Source organism: Streptopelia decaocto (assembly GCF_964273445.1).
Source record: "Streptopelia decaocto genome assembly, chromosome: 14".
Lineage (NCBI taxonomy): Eukaryota > Metazoa > Chordata > Aves > Columbiformes > Columbidae > Streptopelia > Streptopelia decaocto.
In genome coordinates this window covers 7,805,636-7,828,510 of record NC_138669.1, presented here as the reverse complement: position 1 = coordinate 7,828,510, position 22,875 = coordinate 7,805,636, and the positions used below count along the sequence as shown (strand labels likewise).

The 22,875-nt window shown below is 48.5% G+C and overlaps 1 protein-coding gene across 2 annotated transcripts; it reads left to right on the top strand.

Annotated features, from left to right (window-relative positions):
* Positions 1-1,185: 1,185 nt before the first annotated feature.
* SLC17A9 (solute carrier family 17 member 9) lies at positions 1,186-22,669 on the top strand. 2 transcript variants are annotated; one of them, XM_082065421.1, is made up of 13 exons: positions 1,186-1,654; positions 10,026-10,223; positions 12,090-12,229; positions 12,853-12,952; positions 13,710-13,840; positions 14,632-14,728; positions 15,253-15,349; positions 17,580-17,667; positions 17,977-18,011; positions 18,575-18,690; positions 19,172-19,307; positions 19,776-19,805; positions 19,911-19,953. In XM_082065421.1, exons 1-11 carry the CDS (start codon positions 1,557-1,559, stop codon positions 19,299-19,301), a joined length of 1,230 nt encoding a protein of 409 aa, XP_081921547.1. In that variant the 5' UTR covers positions 1,186-1,556; the 3' UTR covers positions 19,302-19,307; positions 19,776-19,805; positions 19,911-19,953. The 2 variants fall into 2 exon arrangements, with proteins under 2 accessions (XP_081921547.1, XP_081921546.1); XM_082065420.1 differs by having other exon boundaries at positions 1,188-1,654; positions 19,172-19,227; positions 19,911-22,669.
* The last annotated feature ends 206 nt before the right edge of the window (positions 22,670-22,875 follow it).

Sequence of the window (22,875 nt, the reverse complement as noted above, 5' to 3'; positions counted from 1 at the left end):
ACATTTCACTTCTGTAGTTACATCAGCACTCGTGAGCTTCGAACATATACACTATTTAGAAAAACAACCAATTGAACAAGGGTTCTGATTTTTGGCTGCATTTTACCATGACTTGGCTCCCTCTTCTGGAAATGGGCACAGTAGCAGAGTGAATAAAATGACTTTCTTTATAGTTTCCAGTTTCCTGTCCCAATAAAGGAAGGAAAGCCTGCAACAGGATGAAGGTTGAGCCCTGTGGTTACTACATGTGGTTCCCCTCGGTTTCCACTTGCACCAAAGCTGGTTGGATTGTTTGTTTTCTCTGTTGGTAGCAGGTCTATGTGACCGTGATTGTGCCACAGGCCTTTTGGGGCAGATCTCTTTCCTCTGAGGAAGAAATTCTGAAGTAAAGAATGAAGTCTGCTTTCATGATTAAAGCTTTTGTCAGCCGTGGAGACCTGGAAAATGTCTCCACAGTGTGTGAAGAACCTTTTGCTACTTCACTCTCTAAGGTTCAGCTCAATACTGTCACCGCTCTTGATGAAAGTGGCTGCTCTTTGGGGACCTGCAAAGTGTCCAGGTTAGGAGAATGGGTGAGGTAACAAACCAGCAGTCTGCCAAAGGCTGAATTGAATGAGCATTTCCAGGCTGGTGGCTGCTGGAGGAGCAGACGGGAGGTGCCTGCCCTGCACCTGCACCCTGTTCCTGTTGGTGCAGCCCAGGAGCTGCGGTCCCTTTCCCAAGGGCCATGTAGGACCGTGGCTTGGCTGAGCGGGAGCTCCTGCATCCTGAAGTTCTGCCATGGGGCACAAAATCACCTGAATTATGTCTTCACAAAGCTCTGTGCCTGCTCATTCATTGCCCTGAAGTGAGTCACGAGTCCTCTTGTTTTGGACTGAGATAACCATCATTTTAATTATCTATTTCCATAAAGGAGTCTGATAATCTCTCTCAGATACAGCAAGGTAACAGCTCTATCCAACAGAGTTAAGTCAAGCTGCAACTACGGATTCCTATTATTTTTTGTCCTGAAATTCTTCGGGTGGGAATATCATATTGAGCTCTAATGCTTAAAAAGCAGAGACAGAGACTTTTCCGCTGGCAAACCTGTGAAAGCCAGAGGAGCAGGGGCCGCCTCACCGGCAGTGTTGCACTTTCCAAATGTCAGAGGGAGAGACCCTGCTTAGTCCTCGCTGTCAACCCTGCTCGACTTTGCCGATGGGGTTGTTAACTATTTACCGGAGGAGGAAAAAGAAGAAAAAGGGGAAAAACAATGGGAAAAAATAAAGAGAGAAAAAAAAGGAAAAGAAAATAGAAAAACCACAACACCTATTCGTTGGTGTTCGATGGAGAAACCGACCCCAGCCCGTTCACCCTCCGGGCGCCCGGGGTGCGAGGCCGCCCCGGGCCAGCGGCAGCGGGTCCCCGCGTTGCCGGCGGCCCCGGGAAGCGGCGCGGCCGGCGGGACTTCCCGGAACGGCGGCGGGAGGCGCTGACACGTGGCCGCCGCTCGGCGGGGGGAGGGAGCCCGGCGGCCGCCGCGATGTGAAGCGGCGGAGGCGGAAGGCGCTGCCCGCATGGCCGCGGGTGCCGGCGGCAGGAATGTGCCGCTGTGCAGCGCCGAGCAGCGCGACGGCATGAGGAGGGATGGCGGCGGGGACCCGTACTGGTCCAGGTAAGGATGGAGCCGCTCCCGGGAAAAGCCGCTCCCCTCCTTGCAGCTCTCGCCCGGGACGTCCTCGCATCCCCCGGCCGGTCCCTTCCCGGCCCCGGGACTCCCCGCAGCTTCGGGCAGGTTTAGCCGGAGGTCCCCTCCGCCACCTCCTGATGCAGGTTCCGGATGGAGGGGGTCAGGCAGCCTGAACCCTTCCTGGAGAGGCGGTTTCGGGAGGTGCCCGGTGCTCCCCGCTGGGATGCCGCCGGTCCCAGCCCCTCGTCTGCCCCGCCGAGGGTGCAGGAGGACGGTACAGGGGACGCGGACCCACCGGCCCGGAGTGTCCCCACTGCCTCACTCCGCCAGCTCCACCAGCTCCACCAGAGACGGTTGAGGAAAGGGGGAAGATGTTGAATTACTGAGAAACACCGGGGAAAAAAGTCTATTGAGCTTATTTCTGGCCTGTAGTCAGTTATTTAAACATGCCATTGAAGCCACTAAGAGGTTCTTATCGAAGTGTTCCCGCAGGGATATTTGTACTGGTGATAGTAATTAATTAAGATAAAGCCTCGAATAGCAGCTGGGCAGCAGCTAAACAGCACGAACTGTTCTTCAAATGGAGGAACTGAAATAGTTAAAAACACTCTTAAGCCCAAGCTGCCCAGTTTTAACAGTAGGCGCATAAGCAAACACAGGGTGGTCTTGTGTTTGGAGCAGAGGCTACAAACCAGGGACGGAGCTGGGAGACGTGGGGCAGCGCTGCTCCTCTCTGCCACTCTGGCAAAGTCATCCAGCTCCTCGACCTCAGGAGCTGCCGCTTCTCCCAGCCGGGGCAGGGTGAGATGGTGACGCAGAAGTACCGTGGGGCAGCTGGAAGTGATGGTCAGAGGCTTTTCCAAGCTGGGAGCCCCTGAACTTCACCGTGTCACCTCTGCACTTTTGAAATTGGCTTTGGTTTAACGCTGCCACAAAGAGGAACTGACGCCTGGCAGCCACAGTCGCCTGTAGCAATTAGCTGCTGGGTAAATTAAGGTTTATCATCAATTGCTCCCTGCAGTGGCAACAGATCAATAGCTGGCGTTAAACTGCTGTCCCAAGGGAGACTTGTCCTGCAGTCAGAGACCTGCAAGTCTGATCAAACCCACGCTCATCTCAAGAGTGAGGGCATAGGTCTCAAAACCCGACCTTTGGCACTAGGATTGCTAGAAATTTGAACGTTTTTCCTCTAGAAAAAAATGGAATACATTTGGCCAGAATGAACCCTCCAGTTTCTGAATTTTTTTTTTTTGAAAAAAAAAAGAAACCATCAATAACACTTTCCAAAACAAGAAACTGTTGATGAAGACAGTCTGTTGGTCCAGACAGATGTGTTTTGAAGAGATTCTGACTATCTTAAGTGCTGCTAGTCATTGAAAGAATCTGGTTAATGCAAAGGAGCAGCCGGATAACCATATCTCCAATCAGATCGTTATCTATATTGCAGTAATTCACAGAAGCTGAGGTGATGTGTGCACGTGGTCGCAGCTCTTGTTTGGGGAGGTTTTATGGAGGTTTTATGGTCTAAAACAAACAGGGCAGTGCAGGGTGGGAATGGGAAGGGGGGAGCAGAAAAAGGGAGCGATCCACCAGATCACGCCAGCAGGTCGGTCGAGTTGTATAAAACACCTCGCTGACTGGTTTCAAACCAATTTGGTGGATGGTTTTTAAACAGCATATGCAAATAAATAGCTCTCGCCATTTCCAGGTAATGAGTTATTGCCATGGAGGCAAGGTTTTGTTAAGTGCGGGAACTGACATGGATTCTCCTTCCGTGCTCCAATAAAAGTCAGGCCAGGCGGCCTTCCAAGGTCCGTCTGCACCCTCAGTGCAAGGAGAGATAAACGGTTATCTTGGCAGGTTTATTCTTCTCATGCTGCTTCTTCTTTTGTCCTCCCTTTTTTCAGCTGGCTTTTCCTCCCTCTTCTGCTGTTCTTGCCCTACATTTTATCCTGCCTCTCCAGCTCCCTTTCCCAAACTTTTCTGCAGGTTTCCAATGGCTCCATTATTACACATCTCCTCTTGCTCTGCCAAGAACAGCAAGATTTCTGTTTGGGGCTTGAAAATGCCCCCATGTTTATGTAGTGCCTCTGGACATTTGAATAGCACTTTTTAATGGAGATCTTAACATGCCCAAGCAGGATCCTTCTGGCAGTAGAAGTGTGTTGGCACCTCTGGTTTAACTGGAGGAGAGACCGAAGCACTGGGACATCTGTTTATCACTAAAGGCTGCACACAGAGCCACGGGCAGGTCCAGCGGTAGACACGGGGATCACATTTTGGACGGTACCTCCAGGAGAGAAATACAACATGGAAGAGTCAGCGTGTCCTGGGAAGCAAATGACTCCTGGAACCACCCGGCACCACCCAGCCTCTGGCTACACCCCAAGACAAGGGATTATTATAATCGCAGTTTCTTCAGGGTCCAGAGATAAAAGCAGTTGTACCACCGGCCACAAGCTGGTCTCCAGTCTCCTGACCACACTGCCCGGAGCCAACGGTCACGTTGTTTTTCTGAGCTCTGTGCCCTGATCTTTTGTCAACATTGCAGCTTCAGTTGCATTTATTTTTTTCTTTTTTTTTTCTTTTTTTTTTGGTTGGATTTCTTTATTGTACAAGTTCCTCGTGACCTTGCTAAGAACCTTTTTTCACGTGGAAAATGTAACCAAGGGACGCATTTCATCTCTGGCTGATCCATGTATGGTCTTAGATCAGTGTGCAAAGCATGTAAGCACTTTATTAGTATGTTTTCCCACCATCTCCACCTGGAATTTAACAACTATTTCCAGCTCATAGGAGCGGCTGAAATCTAATTTTATCTTTGCTTTTGCCAAAAGCAAGAAATGAAGAGCGGGAATAAACCCAGAGCCACACGTGCTGAGCACCACTTTGTTGCTCTGCGGAAGGAGTTTGTGCTGACAGGAAACCAGCAGCTTTCCCAGGAAAAAAAAGGCCAGTGTCCTGTGTGCTGCTCGCGGTGGCTGTCAGCTGGTGGGCTGGAAAAAAGGCAAAAACCCCTCCTCTAAACCCCAAAGCTGCTTTTGACAGCGACAAATCATTGGCTTGGAGCCAGTCTGCACCACGACAAAATCAACTCAAGGAGGGGAAAAAAAACCCAACAAACCTCTCTCTTGAAAAGCATGTTAGATTTGCAAGAGAATCAGAAATTGTTCTTGAGAAAAACAAAGAGAAGTGAGAGGACTGTCAAACTGGGTTAAAAATAACTACCTGGGTATTATCTGCTGGCACGGAAGTGTCTGCATGATGTTGTGGTTACATCACGTCAGTCAGGCCGTGGTTGTGTTGGACATTACAGTAAATTAAAGCCATAGGCAGGTAAGCTGGAAAAGAGGTTTTCGAAGGGTGATGCTCCCATGGGAATGGGTCATGGGGAGCAGAATGTCCCCAGGTGTGTCCCCAGGGGGGACCACAGCACCGGATGCCTGTGCTGGAGACATTCCCCTGGGAGGTGTCCTCGTGTTTGGGCTACTGGGTGCCATTGGTTGGGAGCTGGTGGCCCTGCAGTGTGTCTGGGAGCTCGGTGCCACCATGGGGGCTCATCCCCATCCTGGGGTTCTTGCAGGGATGGGTGAGTAGCCACTGCTGGCGGCTGGGACGAGTGAGCGGTCTGGGGATACAGGAGGTGGCTCCAGGTGATGTACCCTCCATGTACCTCCCACAGAGCTCGTTTTAGTCTCTTTTTACAGAAGAGAACTGAGGCAGAGATATCCTGGGGGTGGGTGGTAATGCCCTGCCAATGATACCTGCGCCCACCTTGACCACAGCCAGTTCTGATACAGGTCAGGAGCTGCAGCTCCCGGTTCTTCTCCCACTTCCAATTACGGAAAACACGCACAAACCTTGGAGACAGCTTCTGGCCAAGAGCTGTTGCTGGGACAGACTGTTGGTAGTCTTGTTGTCTAACACAGCTCTCATACCACCTCAAAACACTGAACAGTCCAGACTTGTGCCTTGAGGGAGATGCTGAACTGTCATCTAATTGATAGCCTAAAATTCAGCAAGTCCATGTTAACAGTGACCTGCAGTGTCTGCAAACAGACAGACCTGCAGATGGGGGAAAGGAGGGAAGCAAGTCAAGAGAAATAAAGCTGAGTAAATATTTGCTCTGTGGCATCTACCAGAGAAATTCCTCCAGCAGGAAAACATGCTGGAGATAAAGATACCCTGTGCTGCTGGCTCTCCTGCCACGGCGGGACGGCTCGCCTTGGTTTTGCCCCTTTGAGTCTCTCAGGCGTCCTTGAAAATCAATCTTAACCGCTGTGCTGTAAGCAGAGACCTGCTGGATTAGTGGGAGCTGGCTTCCAGGGGAATCACTGGATGTTTTGAAGCAAAGCTCTGACCACGCAGCGCCCAGGGCTGTGTTTGGAGGAGGAGAACCAGGGGGCATCAGACAGGTCTGCTCAAATATAGGGCTGCTGCCATGCAAATAGCTACCCAGGAAGAGTCATTAGGGCTCGAGCTAATTATAGCCAGTCTGGGTGGTGATTGTAGGTTGATGAAATAGGAAGTGTTTTCGAGCTGCAAGGCTGCTTTGCTCCGTGAAGAGTGAGATGCGGGAGGGGATGCACCTGCAGTGCCTGTTGTGAGCAGAACGGCACGACGGGTCAGGAGAGCTCAGCCCGGGCAGCGAGGAGCCGCCACCATCACACAGCATGCAATTAAGTCAATTAGATGCGTTCAGACAAGCTCCGGTGATTCACCTGCCCTGCGGTTTGGAGGTGGCTGTCCCCTCCCATGGAGGTTTCTGTCCCACGTAGCTGGGGTCCGGTCAGGACGGGCACAGGGATGTGGGGATGCTTGGTGTGTTCCCATGGCTGGTGAGATGGGCATGGTGACACTGTTGACACCAACAGCTGTGACTTCCTTAGGTTTAGATGTGCTTTACTCTGACTCAGTTTGGTTATCTCCAGCACAGGCTATCTCTACCTCCCTCCTCAGGGAAGCCATTAGATTTAGTTTATTAGTGCTGGTAAAGCTCTGCTTCTCAGGCAGCTCTTATTACCTACAAAAACTGTTTGATTTGTCATTATTCTTTCGTTTTGAAGGAGAGTTTTAATTTTTCCCCTTTGTGCTAGTCAGGGTTTCTGCTGTAACCTTTGCTGTTGTTGTTTTGCACTGAGCAGAACAGTGAGTCATCGGCAGCCTCTGTGATAACTATAATTAGGAGAAAATGCATTTACAAAGCTCTTCCCTCTGATGCAAGCACATCATTGTCCTTGCAGAGAAATAATTCTTGCTGTGCTTTCAGGTGGGTGTGGGCAGCTCGTGATTACATTTGACACTCATGTTGTTTGAGTGGATTCTCCTAGCTGGATATATGCTACCTACGGAGTGAGTGGTACCTGAAGCCATCTTTATACTTCCCACTTTTTATGAGCATAAGTCTCTACTGATGCTTTAAACACATGGGTGGTGAGAGCCTGGCCCAGGTTGCCCAGAGATGTGTTGGGTGCCCCATGCCTGGAGACATCCCAGGCCAGGCTGGACGGGGCTCTGAGCAACCCGAGGTGGTGAAGATGTCCCTGCTCATGGCAGGGATGGTACTGGATGAGCTGGGAAGGTCCCTTCAACCCAAACTGTTGTGATTCTACAGAAAATGAATATAAATGTGTAGAATGGAGTAGTAATCAAAGAGAGTATTGACACCATGTCACATACCCCGAGACTAATTTAGTACTTTTGAAAAAATAACAAAAGTCAAGTGAAAATCATTCACTGGGTTTTTGGCAAAATATCAGCTGGGATGAAGCTTATTGGGAGAAGATCTCTGCTGGGTGATCTCTTCCCACTGCTGTGTCCCAGCTGCGCTTTGCTGTTGTGCTTTTGCAGGGAGCCACATTGCACTTTGTTTCCAGCACTTGGGCAGGTTGGACTTGCTGCCTGGATAACCCAGTGCTACTGGTCTGGCTACATCCCCCTGCCACCCCCAAGTCCCTTACGTGTCCCCAGTGCAGCGTGCTCATTGCTTTTTTGGGTTTAACCCCTTAGCACCAAACCGTGCTCCCCTGCACCTCCCCTGGACACTGGCATTGCTGTGCACAGGTTTTACTTCTCCTAGTTGCAAACACCCGTTGGAGCGAACAGACCTTGGCAATATTATGAAAAGAAGCAGAGTAAAATCTAGTTGAGCTGTACAGGTCTTTTTCCTCTCCATCTTACACCTTGCACAGCTGTGTAGGGTTTAAGGCCAAGGAAGAACCGTTGATCAAATATCCCATTAAAATGCTGCTGCGCTCATCAGAATAAGCACTGGGGGAAGCGGCAGAGCTCAGCCCCGCTCCTGACAGCAAGAAGGCTTATAAAGCTCTCCCTGTGCTTCAGGGGAAAAACACAATTTAGAAAACTGTTTCGGTGGCTAAATAATAGGAAATACCTATGCGCATCGCAGGCTGCTGTGTTTTACTTGGTCACTTCAATTGTTGCAGGTTCAGTACTCACATTAATCATCTCTGTGCTAATTATAGATAGCAGGAGTGATTGTGGCCCCGGATGGGCAACAGCCCATTTCTGCAGGTGCATCTGATGCTGGATCATCCTGAGGCAGCCCTCTGAGGGCTCTCCGTAGCATTTTCCATCACTGGGTACCCCTCACCTCTGATGGGGGATTTTTACCCAAAATCACCTGCCTGTGTCATCGTGCTGGGGTTGATCTGACCCCAACACACAGCATCCAGGATCCATTGGCTTTGCTGTGCTTTGCTGTAGGGAGACGAGGTTGGTAGAGCCGCTGCTGCCAGAGGTGCCCAGGGCAGGTGATTAAAAAAACAAATCACCTTTGGCTTTGCAGCAAATGAAGATATGATTGCTGCATATCTTCCTCTTGACATAAGACCAGGAGGGATTCTGAAGGTGTTTGTCTGCCAGCTCAACTGGCTGAGGCAGGTCAGCCCTTGGTTACTTATTCTTCCAGCAAAGATTTGTGAGGTTTTTTTAGTTCCTGTGTCATTCTGTACATTTTTGTGTGTGCAAAGACAGTTCCAACCCTCAAAGCATCAACTGAAACACTTCCAGTTCCTCCTGCCAGAGTTTGCACTGAGTTGCTTATCTGCCTCATCAGGAAACAGCAATAAATCCACCTCCAGTGGGTACAACTGCCTGGTGTGGTTTACTTTTCATTGTTCCTTTGCCTCTCTCCATGACGGGCCATTTGACACATTTATAAATGGTTTTGTGCTGTGGGGAATTAACCTACATTTATCATAATTCCAGTACAGAGAAATAACCGCTCATTTCAGTGTAAGAAGTGACCCAGGTTATTTCCCACGCAGAAGGTGGGGATGTTTAGTCGGGTGGAAAGCACAGAGGTTAATGCCCCGGTACAGTGAATTCCCCGTCTCTGGAGCAGAGAGAGTCTGTTTGCTCAGTGCTTTGTGCTCTGGCCTCTGGGTGTAAGAATAACCAAATACAAATAATACAAATAGTGGGTGTTCTCACTGAGCTTTTAACTCCATAATTCACGGAGAAAGGGGGACCCAGACTGACACTAGGGCAGAGGAGTTCAGCTACACCTGGGGCCTGAAGTTTGCAGTGAAATGTGGGTCTCTGCTCCAGAAGCACGTCACTGACTTGGAACAGGAGAAAATTGCCTTCCCACTTATTTCCAGCCTGTATCTTTTGCAGGAGCACTTTTCTTGGGGCTGAATGCTCATGCACCAAAACATATATTCTGTTAACTTATTATTACTCATATTATCTTAAACTTCTTGTCAGGCCAGGCTGGATTATCTTGCTCATCTCTCTGGGCTATTCAACCCCCTCATGTCTTGTCTCTCACTAGAGAATTCCTGCATCTCCCTCCTCTTTAGGAAGGGCAACACATGCTGCTTCTCTTGGGGAATGGGTAGGAACGCCAAATAACAAATGTTTGCTGCAAGAATGGTGCATCTCACGTCTCATGCAAGTGCTTCCAACCTCATGCACTGACCTTTCCTTTGTTATTCTTATCTTTTAAGGAATAGTTTCTGAAGTTTTTGTTTGGGGAAAAAAAGCAAATAAACCAGGTTTTTCCCCTGCCTTTGCATTGTTTTGCAGTCAACAGTGTCTGAGCAGCCCATTCCACCCTGCAGCCTATGGACAGACATTATTTTACTGCTGGAGTTGAATAATGTTTGGGATGAAAGTTAGAATCTGTGATTCTGTGATAAAAGTCACCAGATGCAATGCGCCCTGTGTCAGAACGACTGTGCCACAGGGGGATTGCACTGACCTTCATTTAATCAAGACTCATTGCAGCTTTTGAGCAAACCAGTCTGACCAGTAAGTCCTTCCTGTGCGTGGATCTACCAGGCAGACCATTCCCTCTGCCCTGTCCCCATCCTCCTCTCCATCCTTGCAGGCCCGAGTCCCGCGTCTGGACGGTGATGCTGCTACTGGGGACATGCCTGCTGTACTGCGCCCGCGTCACCGTCCCCATCTGCGCCATCGCCCTGAGCACCCACTTCGACTGGGACAAGAAGCAGTCCGGCATCGTGCTCAGCAGCTTCTTCTGGGGCTACTGCTTGACACAGATTATCGGGGGACATATCAGTGATCAGTACTGGAAATTATTCTCATGTTTTGTTTTGTTTTGTTTTTTACCTCTGCTCAGGCTTTTGTTTCAGGGGCTGGAGCACAAGTGTGATGGGAGCGGCTGAGGGACCTGGGGGGTTCAGCTGGAGAACAGGAGCTCAGGGGAGACCTTCTGATCTCTGAACTGCCTGAAAGGAGCTTTGAGCCAGGGGGGTCGGGCTCTGCTCCCCAGGAATAAGCATCAGGATGAGAGGAAACGGCCTCAAGTTGCGCCAGGGGAGGTTGAGATTGGAACTTAGGAACAATTTCTTCCCCAAAGGGCTGTTGGGCATTGGAACAGGCTGCCCAGGGCAGTGGTGAAGTCACCATCCCCGGAGGGGTTGAACAGATGAGGAGATGACCTTCTCAGGGACATGGGTTAGTGGCAGTGTTGGGTTATGGTTGGACTCAATGATCTGGAGGGTCTTTTCCAACCAAAACCATTCTATGATTCCATGAAATGACACTTCACTTGGTTTTCACCTCCAAGTTCATGTCTCAAGAGTGGCTGTGAAATTTTCACCCTGGAACAGCGATGGAATGGGAGGGTGAAGTGTGTCCATGGGGAGAAGCTTTGTGGGGCTCCGCAGGTTGCTCTGAAAGCAGCTGAGGTCTCTCCATCACTCAGGGTCTGTAGCTGTGATTCAGAAAGGGCACATGTGGTTTTGACTGTCTGGTTAGATCTCTGGGTATTAAAATTGGCACTATGCTTATAGAGCAGCATGTGCTGGGGGACTTGCAGAGGGACAGTCCCCACAACGGTCAAAGCCTCTGCGGTTCTTGCAGAGCAGCTGCCAGGACAGATCTACAGTCATGTTAATGGACACTTAGACCAACATAGGTTTGTTTTTTTTTCACCTGGAAACAGTGAAGGGCACTTTTATATCAGCATATCTTTTTCTGATGGAGGTTGTTTTCAGTACTGGTTCATTAATTGGAATAAAAAAAGCAAAGCCACAAGCTTACATGTAAAGATGATGAAAGAAGTAGTGGGTATCAAGCAGGCTTTATTTTAGAAATGTGATAAATGCTGATGCTCTTTGTATAGTTCATAGCTGCTGCTCACCAGGAGTGTTATTTGTCCATTAACAGACAGTTTAATCCCAGTGGTGCTGGACAGCCATTTGGAAGGGTTTATAGCTGCAATCAATAACCATGAGAAGAAAATATTTCCTTTTAGGAAGGAATACAGCTTTTTTCTATATGATCTGCAGTCATATCTTCATTTTCAGTTCAATGCCTCCAGTTTTTCCACCCTATATTTTTGTGCAATCTTTTCACATGCAAGTACCCATCACGGTTTCTATCGTATTTGGGAAAATCTAGTGTCTTCATTTTATCGTATCAATTGAAAACAAACTTTCACAGTTAGTTATAATGAAAGATATGAGTAATTATCTGCTTCAGTTCCTTTCCCCAGCCACCCTGTTCTTAGTGAGGAGGGCTTTCCTCTTTTGTGAGAAACACGTGCCTGGAAGGAGTACTTTATCCAGGCAGCGCACTATGCTATTTAATTATGTTCCTTAATAGTTCGCAAGCAAATGCCTGCAAAAATCAACAAATGTGAACAGACAAAGCTGATGCAAAAGAGCAAATGGAAGAGAAAACACCGTCACTGGTTAAGAAAAGCAGAACGGTGACAGCAGCTTGGGCTTCTCCATCAGAGACTGGAGCGCATCAGTGCAGTCGTGTCCTGGGGTTGGTCTTCTCATCTGTAAGAGGAGAAGAACAGGTTTGATGGAAAGTTTGCTCTTGAAAACAGGCTGAACTGGGAAGAACACTTGAGTTTTGGCCTGGGGGGCTGTGCCCTTTTGCCCCCTGCTTGTTTTTGATAGCGTGCTTTCTGTTCCAGAATAGGAGGTGAGAAGGTTCTCCTCCTCTCGGCGTCAGCATGGGGGTTCCTCACGGTCCTCACCCCGGTGCTCACCCACCTCACTTCGGCCCATCTCATTTTCATGACCTGCTCCAGGTTCCTCATGGGGCTGCTGCAAGGTGAGACCTGCGTCCTGGGTGTGTGTCTGTGCGTCCGTCTGCTCAGGGGCCTCCTCCCATATGCAGTAAATTCAGATGCGAGTTGTGGCTGGCAGTGCATGGACCCCTCCTCCTCTGCCTCAAAACTGCCTTCACATCCAGAACTTCCATGGGAAAAGAAAGTGACATTTCTAGAGAAAGTGGCTGACAAATCATTCCCCTGTAGAGATCTCTGCCAGACAAGGGCTGCTGGCTCTGAAATCATCACTGCTCCTGCTTGATTTCCCACGTTTTAAACTCTTTCAAAGCACTCAGGGAAAATTGGTCCTTGCCAAAACTTCTGGATAATTTGGGATGATTTTTCTCCTCTCTTGCTAAGGGAACCGTTGGGATAAGTGCATCGACACTGATGGACTTACAGTAGCAGCAGTGATGATGAAGCAGGTGATTACGGAGAACGCACAAACAAACCTTTCATGGGGTTGAATTCACTCATTTTATTTTACATCCCTGTTATGAATTCACTGAAGGTTTTGTTGCTTTGTCTCAATGTTTGGCTCCTGCTGGCTCTTTTAAATTTGCTTTTGATTTGCTGGTGAGGGCACAGGAGCCTGACCGCTCCTGCCTCGCTCCCTCGCTCGCAGGGGTGTATTTCCCATCCCTGGCCAGTCTCCTGTCCCAGAAGGTCCGGGAGAGCGAACGAGCCTTCACCTACAGCACCGTGGGGACCGGCTCGCAGTTTGGGTAAGTTCACAATGCTTTGAGTGGTGAGTGACGGTCTCCGGACATCACACGTGATGAAATGCCATTAAACAGTTGGAGGCAAAACTTGCAGCCCAAAGTACATGGGGATTCCTGGGTCCTTGAGGACACCGGCTGTGGCTGAGGAAGCCTCAGGCAGTTGCTGTCGTGTATGTCAAAGATTTATGGTTTGATTTTTTTTCCTTTCTTTTCAAGCCAGGCTTTGAAGAGTGTTTGCAACTTTTAATTACTATGGGAAACAGCCTGATTCAGTAGGAAGAGCAAGGGTCAGCCTGAGACTGTTCACCTGTCCTCGCTGATGAACGGAGATAATACAACTTTCCCAGCTCTGCTCAGAATGCACTGTCTAAATGGAAGGGCTGCTTAAAAGCCAAATAGAAATGTTACTGTATTTAATCACTTAGTTTTCCAGCGTACTCATTTCTTTGGCTGATTTATACGTTCTCTGAGATAGTTTCTGCACACCAGCAACCTCATTTTCTTTCCCCAATGAGCACATTTCAGTGCAGGACAGGCGAGCGTGAGATCCTGTAGTGATTTCTCCTGCCCAGATGAGGATCCTGAGATGTCACACAGGGAACAGGGCAGGTTGCATAGTCACGAGGTGACCATGCAGATGGGCTCTTTAAAGTGCATTTGGTGACACGCAGCATCCACCCCAGGGAGCATTTCCCACTGACATCTGCAGCCCAAACGCTCTTACCCAGACCCGTAAATCCCAGTGTGGCTTCCCTTGCAGGACGCTGGTGATCGGCGGTGCAGGGTCTCTCCTCCTGGACTGGTACGGCTGGGAGAGTGTTTTCTATTTCTCTGGTTTGCTCACTTTGCTCTGGGTTTACTGCACCTGCAAGTACCTCCTGAGTGAGAAAGGTAAGTGCCGCCACCTGTGCTGCTGAGGCTGCGCGACCTGATGGCTCTTCTCCTTTATTTTCCGTAAATCCCCCATATTTCTAAGATCATGCCTGGTTTTACATAAAGCCCTTTTGTTCAGATGTGTTTTATAATACATGCTGTGTCTCTATCCAAGACACTAAACCTAGAAACAAGGTTTTGAGCTCTTACATTGCTGATTTCCTATTTCAAGTCCCACGGTGGATTATGTTACTGTTGAGAGCCTGATCTGACTCCTCGGTACCCTTAAGCACCAGTGAAAACACTGAACAGAGCATGATCTTCAAAGTGGATTAAGCTAAAGCAGGGCAAGATACTTATTCCAAACTAAGAGCATCTACACATAGAGCTTTTAAAAAGCGGTTAATCCAGAATATCTCCTCCCAAATAGCTGTCTGTGAGTAATTCCACACATGGGGAAATCATTACACCTGGTTACAGCATTATTAGTGCGAGCATGGTATGGAAGCCCAGCTCACCAGGAGCTGGTGCTGCACAAAATCTAAACCTGCTCCCTGCCCAAGGGATTTTATTTAATTATGAGAGAAATAACAAGTGTGTGAAGATGGTTGGATGGGGAAGTGTGTGGATGCAGTGGAAAAATTTCGGTCAACATAACAAGGTGTTTTCCTTAGCATTCAATGGTGGTATAGCTAAAAAACAAGGGTTAGAGGATTAAAGGTAGTTGTATAGTGATCTCTCAGGGCTCCCTCCAGCTGCAAAGAAAATTACCGATCAGAGCTTTCCTTTGGATGTTTTCTTCCCTGCAGAACTCATCATCCCCATCGATTATTTAATAAGAAGCCTCTCGATAACTAAGCAGACCAAAGTTCCCTGGAAGCAGTTGTTTAGGAAGGCACCAATATGGTAGGTAGCTGTGTTCTCATTGCTGGCAAAACATCTTTTTAATTAGCCATTATTTTCTTTGGCATTCTGCATTTGGTACTGAAGCTTATCCGAGCACATTCCCAAGGGCTGTTTAAAGACAGGGAGGCTGCAGAGGCAGCGAGCCCATTCCTGCCTTGAATAACCACGGAGCATCTGCTGATAACAAATCCCTAGAAAACCCCAAACGACACCTCTTGGAACCGGGCAGCTCTTGCAGCACTCAAGGGACTGGTGGGAAATGCACTCGAACAACCGCTGCCGCAATTAACCTTGTCTGAACCTGGGACTGACGTTGGGCGCTGGAGGGTGAGGGCAGCGAGGGAAGGAGTGGTGCGAGCCAAAAGGAGCAGTTATCTATGAAAAAAATCTCAGGAAGCAATCGTAGCGCTGTGAGGGATTTATTTATAGCCCAGGAACTGAAATATTGGGTTGCTCGAGTGCACGTTTCCCACCCGGCGTGACCCGTCACTCCTGATTATTTTCTCCCCGCTGTGTATTTCTAGGGCTGTCATCATCGCTCAGCTTTGCACGGCCAGCACGTTTTTCACTCTCCTTTCCTGGCTGCCAACTTTCTTTAAGGAAACTTTCCCTGAGTCAAAGGTAAGTTGGCTCTGAGGCACAGGCATTGCCGGTCTCCGTGCAAATGAGGTAGTGCTGGGTTCCTGTCCAAAGGGGTTGGTTGGGGTGATGGATTTGGAACTTGGTGATGGTGGCAAGGAACAAGGTGATGGCAAAGGAACTTGGTGAGAGCAGGAGGGGGTGTGAGGTTTCCCTGTGGGGTTGGGAGCTGTTACCCCCACTCACATGCATTTGTAGATAGAATCATAGAACAGTTTGGGTTGAAGGGACCTTCCCAGCTCCCCCAGTGCCACCCCTGCCACGAGCAGGGACATCTTCACCAGCTCAGGTTGCTCAGAGCCCCATCCAGCCTGGCCTGGGATGTCTCCAGGGATGGTTTATCCACCACCTCTCTGGGCAACCTGGGCCAGGCTCTCACCACCCTCTGTGTCAAAAATTTCTTCCTCATATCCAGCCTGAGGTGCAAGCATCCTCCATCCAGGTAGGCAGAGGCTGGATTCCAGTCGCTTCCTTAGGGTTGCAGAAGTGTGGCAGAGCTGGGGCACCTTCCAGGAGGGAAGAAAGGGTTATAATTGGGGTTTAGTCTGCTTTTCTTCTCAGTGAAGAATGGTTTTCAAATGGCACAGACCTCATGACATTATTGCAAATGACCATCAACCCATTCACTCCTGGGTTTTCACAGAGCTGCCTGTGAAAACGATAACTATCACTAAAAACTTGTACTTCAAAAATATTATGAAAGCTTCCTTCTCCTCAGCACAAACAATGTCCCCATATTTCAGAAAACTAGGCAGTACTCAGCTGGGCTGAGAGCTGGTGCTCTTGTTCTCAGAAACTCAGACAATCTTTTCCACAATGTCTCTGTTCGTTTTTTATAATTTCCAGAGCTTCTTACAAATGCCTTTTCATATTACATGTATAAGGCGCTTTATGGCATGCTTGATATTTATATTAAAATCATCTCTTAAACCAGCAAACATATTGTTGTGACGAGATCTGTGCACCTCGAGTAATATGCTTGTGCAGCAGTAATTTACCATCTGTTAAGCATTATATCGTGGTGCCCTTATGTAAGATGCTCTATATAGCATTCCTGCATCTGATAATCGCTTCCTACATTTTAATAAATGGGGCTTGAGGATGCTTGATTTTAAGGACGGGTGATAATCCTTAGTGTGGAAACCAATGTCACCTACCAGTTAAAGTCCCTTTCTGCAGGTGAGCTGCCTCCACTGCTGCCCCAGCCCACCTGGATGGAGGTGACGGAGGATTTCAGCTGATGCTGCTCAGGGCGATGGGCCATAGGGATGAGACAAGAGTGGTGTGTTGCGGTTGACTTGCTGAGCAACCTCAGATACTGGAGATATTAAACTACAAGTCCTATGGGGTAACATTTTCCAAAGTGACAAAGACCCAAAGTTTCCAAGGCAATGAAAGATGCAGGTGGGTCTTGGTACGATTTCCAGGAGCAGCTGAAAGAGGATTATTTATACCCAAGATTATTCAGCCTTCCTGAGCATCCTGAAGCCGGGCGTCCTGCCTCCCGAGGAAGCGAGGGCTGTCTCCATGGATGGATGGGGAGGTTCAACCAGCTGAGGTGAAACCCAGCTCAGCCTGCACTGATTTCAGGTCCTCCAGGGACCTGGGCATCAAAACACATCTGAGCAGCTGTAATCCAAATGATCAGTAATCGTCTGTGATTACAACTGCAGCAAGCTCTCTTAATTGAAAATAGACCAAAGTATGCTGCTAGCCATAATGTTACCTAATCCTGGCATTAGAAAATCCAGCTGTGTTCCCCCAGCTTCGCAGTAATGCTGCTAATGAGGTTATAGCTGATGTCAGAAATGTTGCTGCCAGCTTTACTGACAACCCATGGGACAGAGTAGAATCTCCAGCTTGCTTTCCAGGGCTTGGTGGCTCTCTGCCACATCACCTTGCTGAACAGTAAACTTTGCCACATTTAATCCCTCTTTCCCAGAGCAAACAGAGTTTTCTGCCTCCCCACTGGATGCAGAATCACCAGGACAGAAGGAAAAAGAACAAAGCTACTAAATGCCACAGCCCTGTGATGCTTCTGCCACCCTGGAGTGGTGCAGGCTGTAGCTGAGAGCTTGCTGAGATCCTTCAAGAAGTGCTGATCACTTCATTTTTCTTCCCTTCTACTAATATTGCAGGCTATCAAATGCAATATTTGAAAACAAACTAATCTCTGACAGCAAACCTCTCTTGATTTTTCACTCTCTTTCAGGGTTGGGTGTTTAATGTCGTCCCCTGGCTGGTTGCAATTCCCACGAGCTTGTTCAGTGGATTTCTGTCTGATCATTTGATCAACCAGGGTAAGAGCTCTTTTGGGTTTTCCTCAGCTCTTATGTGATGTGGAAAGAAGATCTGAGTGGGAGGAGGTGGGCTTGTTGGTAGGGAAAAGACCCACCAAATAGACAAGGTGAGGTTCTGATATGAAAATGGGTTAAATAGTGTAGGATCCAAATCCATCTGTGTATTTGGGGCTCCTTTTGATCTCAGTCACAACATCCACCTGGAGATGAAGTCTGACCCTCTGAAATGCCCTTACCCTGTGGTCTCTTGGCCACCTGAGCTCAGACCTGCTGAGCTGTGCTTAACTGTGACTCTCCTTTCTCTTCCAGGGTACAAAACCATCACTGTCCGTAAGTTCATGCAGGTGAGAGAGGTGAAACCGCAGGAATGACACTGGGGCTGCCTGCTGAGCTCAGCTTGCATGGCACATGAGACCCGGGTGGAGCAGGGTTGGTGGGTTTAAGTGGAAGGAGGAAAGGCTTTGTAGCTTTGCATATAGACTAGTGCTCAGTGCGTATGGGAAATGCAATCCGGAGGAAAAACCTGATGGAGAAACAGAGCACGGGCCAACAATAACATTGAGCACAGAGATTCGTGAGTGCTCCAAAGAGGTGTTCTGTCCCAGGCAAAGGCTGACCCCATGCTGTTACTTCAAACGACTCCCTAGACACTAGGAAATAGCAATACATGGGTGAGCAGAAACAGAAATGCTGGGTAGAGCACAGAGTGTCCTCTCCTCTGCAGCACCGCATCCCTCTCAACACACCTGTGGCACAGAACAGCAGGACACCAGGGAAAAAATGGCCTGAGAAGCACCTGGTGGATCCAAGCTCATGCCATTGTAAAAGGGGACAGTTTGTCTGTGAAAGAAGTTGCTTTCTTCCTTGCAGAAAATGTGCTGTGGTACTTAATTTTCCCCTCTTCCAGGTCATAGGCTCTGGTGTCTCGAGCATTTTTGCTTTATGCCTGGGCCAGACATCCAGTTTTTGCAAGGCGATAGTGTTTGCTTCCGCCTCTGTTGGACTTCAGACCTTTAACCACAGGTAACAAACATGATAACACCAGGAGCTGTGCCCCTTGGCTCTGACCCCACGCTCGGCATTTTGGGGTTTTGGAGGAGGCTGCCTCCATCTGACTGTCAGAGCAAGAACCAACACTTGTCTGAGCCTCGTGTGCGAGGCCGGTGGAGTTCAGTGCCCGCTGGGTTGGGACTGGTCTGGCAAACCTGTGTCATGGGGAAGGGCTGGATGTACCGAGGGCACATTGGACCAGGCAGAGATTAGAGAGATGAAGCGGGAAGGGAATTGCATTTTGGTCTCTCTGACCACTTTAATTTGAATCCTTTTCCTCCTGGTGCTCTACTGTGCTGCTTCACTCTCAGCCTCTTTCCTCCTTTCTCCTGACAGTGTCATTTATTGTCCAGGATCCTTTCCTTTTGTTTGAAAAACTAAACTCTCTGTAAATGATGAAAAAGCAGTCGTGCTCCATTAAAACAGCCATCTCCCCCTCTCTGTTTCTCACTAGTGGCATTTCAGTGAATGTCCAGGATCTGGCCCCCTCGTGTGCTGGCTTGCTGTTTGGTGAGGATTCCTGTGGGGTGTCGGTTTTGCTGCAGAGCTGGGGTGTACGGGACGGGGGTTGCACGGTCGTTTGAATTAAGGTTCGAGTTGCTCTGTGCAACGTCTACTTGGTATTTGTACCCTCAGTTTCTTTCTGTGATACACCTGCCATTGCCAGGGGCTGGTAATGCACTAATGTGGCTTTGATTTGCCAAATGCTTCCCTGCACCAAAGGGAGTGTCAGTTGTCCCAGCCATTGGCAAAGTGTTTCGCTGTGCACAGCTGGGGTGTCAGGTGGGAGCCTGGATGAAAGCACCCATAGAATCACAGAACAGTTTGGGTTGAAGGGACCTTCAAAGCTCCCCCAGTGCCCCCCCTGCCATGAGCAGGGACATCTTCACCAGCTCAGGTTGCTCAGAGCCCCGTCCAGCCTGGCCTGGGATGTTTCCAGGGATGGTTCATCCACCACCTCTCTGGCCAAACTGGGACAGGCTCTCATCACCCTCATTGTACAAAATTTCATCTTGTGTCTGTGTTTTGAATATGCAATTTCTCTTTTTTCTTCGCAGGTGTTGGGAATACAGGTGGAGCCCTCCTAGGTAAGAGACCTCTCTGCAGCTCATCCTTTCCTGGGGAGTCCTGCTCTCCTCTCCAGGCAGGGTCTGGCCCCAGAACCTTTGCATTTCTGTTCTCTCCTGTCCCAGGTGTCATTTGCGTGTACTTGGCTGGCCACCTGATTGAGACGACTGGCTCCTGGATTTCTGTTTTCAACCTGGTGGCTGCTGTTAACAACATTGGCCTCTGTGCATTCCTCATGTTTGGAGCAGCCCAGAGGGTGGACACAGACTCTGAATATATGGACCTCTAGAGATGAGTCCAGCAAGCAGCCGAAATGTCACATCTATATGTCATTGTCGCACAAGTGCCAAAGAACTTTATTTTTTTTTAGGTGATTAACAGGGAAAAAAAAATATACTGAGACCAAGTACATAATGGGTCTGAATGAAACCTATGGGAGAAAGAAAATCTAGGGTTCATTTTTTGCTCAGGGCATGGCTGATGGCCTCTAGAGCCATCCAGCTCAACATCTCCAGTGAAGATATGGCCCATGGGACTTGTTTACCCCAGTCCATGTCTAGTGGACAAATATCTACGTGGCCAAAGCAGCTTAACCCAAAGGGAGCTGCGGTTCGGGTGCTCTGCACTGGAGTGGTCCCTCACCAAGGGGACCTGCTTTGCTGTATCAGGAGTGGGTCCCTCTGTTCTCCACCATCCTGTGACAGCAGGGACGATGGCCAGCTCTCCGGCTGCCACCTGACACATGTTGTTGGAGCTCCAGGAAAGGAATAATCCAAACGAATGTACCTCTGACCTTAACCCTCCCTCATGTGCCTTCATTTTGCCATCTGCTCAGCAGGAACAAGCCAGGTGTACAAGAAAATGGGTTGTGAGATGGATTCAAGGCTTCCATTCAGGGGAAAGCTTCTGGCTGGATGTCTCCTGTAGACCCAGGGGCATGATGAGACTACATCAATATTTCCTTCCCTGCGTGGAAGGAAAGCTGAGCCAGGAGGTTGCAGAGCCGATGGCCCGAACCAGCTGAGCCCAGCTTTGCTCAAGGGCAGAGCTTGAGGGCTCCCTCCTCTCCCAGGTCACTTATCTTCAGCTCTGAGCCGAGGTTGACCATCTCTGAGCCAAGGAAAACTGCAGTTGCCCATGGTCAGGCTTAGCTGCGCTTGACTTCGCACTCTAGGTGCAGCCGAGGAGTCCCCTGGGATCTGGTTTGCCATGTGCTGTGAATGTGTAAGAACAACAGGTTGTGTTCTGTGCGATGGATCTACACTCCCAGATGCTTTCCTCTTGATTAGACGTGTCCTCCATGTGCTCTCAAAGGGGTGCAGGAGGCTTTCCAAAGAGCCTGCAACAGGCAGGTTTTGTTTCAACATTAAGCATAAAGCAAATCTCTGCACTGGGGATCAATAGCACTGTATGTGGATCCTTGCTGTTCCCCCTGTCAGAGGGGAGTACTCGGCTGTACACACCTCTGAGCCTGAATGTCTTAAGTTATTTATAAATATTTTTAAATTTAGGTACCAAATTCTATATTTTATCTATGTGAGGCCTGATTCTGCATTCTTATTTTGAGTGGTACTCCCACCAAAACCCACAGTATTCCTAGAAGGAGAGAATATTCCAGCCTACAGTTTCTGGCTTTGTAGGATCCATTTTAAATGGGACATTTCATATTAAACCAATTCATTGCTTTTCCTTGCACCCATTGCTTGCAGCCTGAAAGAATCTCTTTGATTTCTCTCGTACTTACAAGGAAACTTCAGCTGAGACTTGGGAGCTGATTTCCCAAGGGACCTCGCTGTGCGGGAAAGCTATAGGTTCAGATGCATTTTCCTTAAGAAAAAATAAATTATCCCCTGCTTCTCTTTTTGTTTTGGCCCAATTTCCTCTTGGAAGACATTTGGAGCCATGTTAAGTTTGTGAATAGCTGGGTTTATAGTGAAAATACAGACAGCCTTTTAAGTGCAGAGATCCAAATGAGTGCCACTAAACTAAGCTGAGCTTATTGGGGGTATTAGGAGATAAAGATGCAGCTGCCTGATGTCTTCACAAGAGAATGGAGGATCAGTGTGGTCTGGTCGGGGGCCAGAGAGATAAGAAAGTATTTTTTTCTCCTTCTGTGCTTTTTTTCTCTAAAAGACTGGTTACCACCACAGGTACAACCCTGTATGTGGGGTGCTGCAGAGCCAGGACACGTGGATGCTGCTGGGAAGCACCTTAGAATCAGCGGGTAAAATGGGGAGGGCACACAGAGCAAATGGAAACCAGGCTTGCCAAAGGCCCGAGGCTGTGCAGACATGTCTGCCAGCCTTGTCCCTCCCCCAGTCCCAGCAGATTGTTTGCATGGCTTTTTCTATGGCAACACAGGAAAAAAAAAAAAAAAAGGTGGCTTTTTTATAAAAAAAAAACCCACAAAAACCAAAAAACAAACCCAACATCTTCCCCAGCTGTTCAGCATTGCAGTTCAGGAGCACAAGGAGTGAATTCTGGTTGTCTTTGCTGGTTGCACCATTTTCTGTGGACGAGTTGATCGGTTTGAATCACTCACATTTGACCCAGGCAGCTTGGGCATCCCTTGGTTCTACAAACTGGGAAATCTGGAACTGAGATTGTTAAAGGAAAGTCAACATTTCTGGCCTTCGCTGTAAATCCAGCTAACGTTTTTGTGGGTTGTCCGGATTATCTGTCCCTGTAAACGGGCTAATAAGTTAAATATTTGGAGTACAATTGAGGTTTAGGTTTTATTATATTCTTACCTCTTTGGTGAAGTATTGAAACCATTTGACATTGCTGTGCTAATATTTGTTTAAGCAACCTTGCCAAAGCTTGCCATCTGAGGGTTTTTTTTATGGAAGGACCTGAAAAAAATAAAGGTAGTGAATAATTTGCAGGCTGTCTGGTTTTTCTTTGAATGCAGAGATGCTAACTTGGTGATCAGTAAGGGACAGACGGACCTCAAGTGTGTTTAGTGTGATTAACTCCTTAGGGCTGGTGTGAGAGGACGGGGAAGCTGTGAGAATATCTGGGCTGGCAGATTTTCCCAGTATCCTCACATATACTTGGATGTTGGACCTCAGAACACATCCAGCTACATCT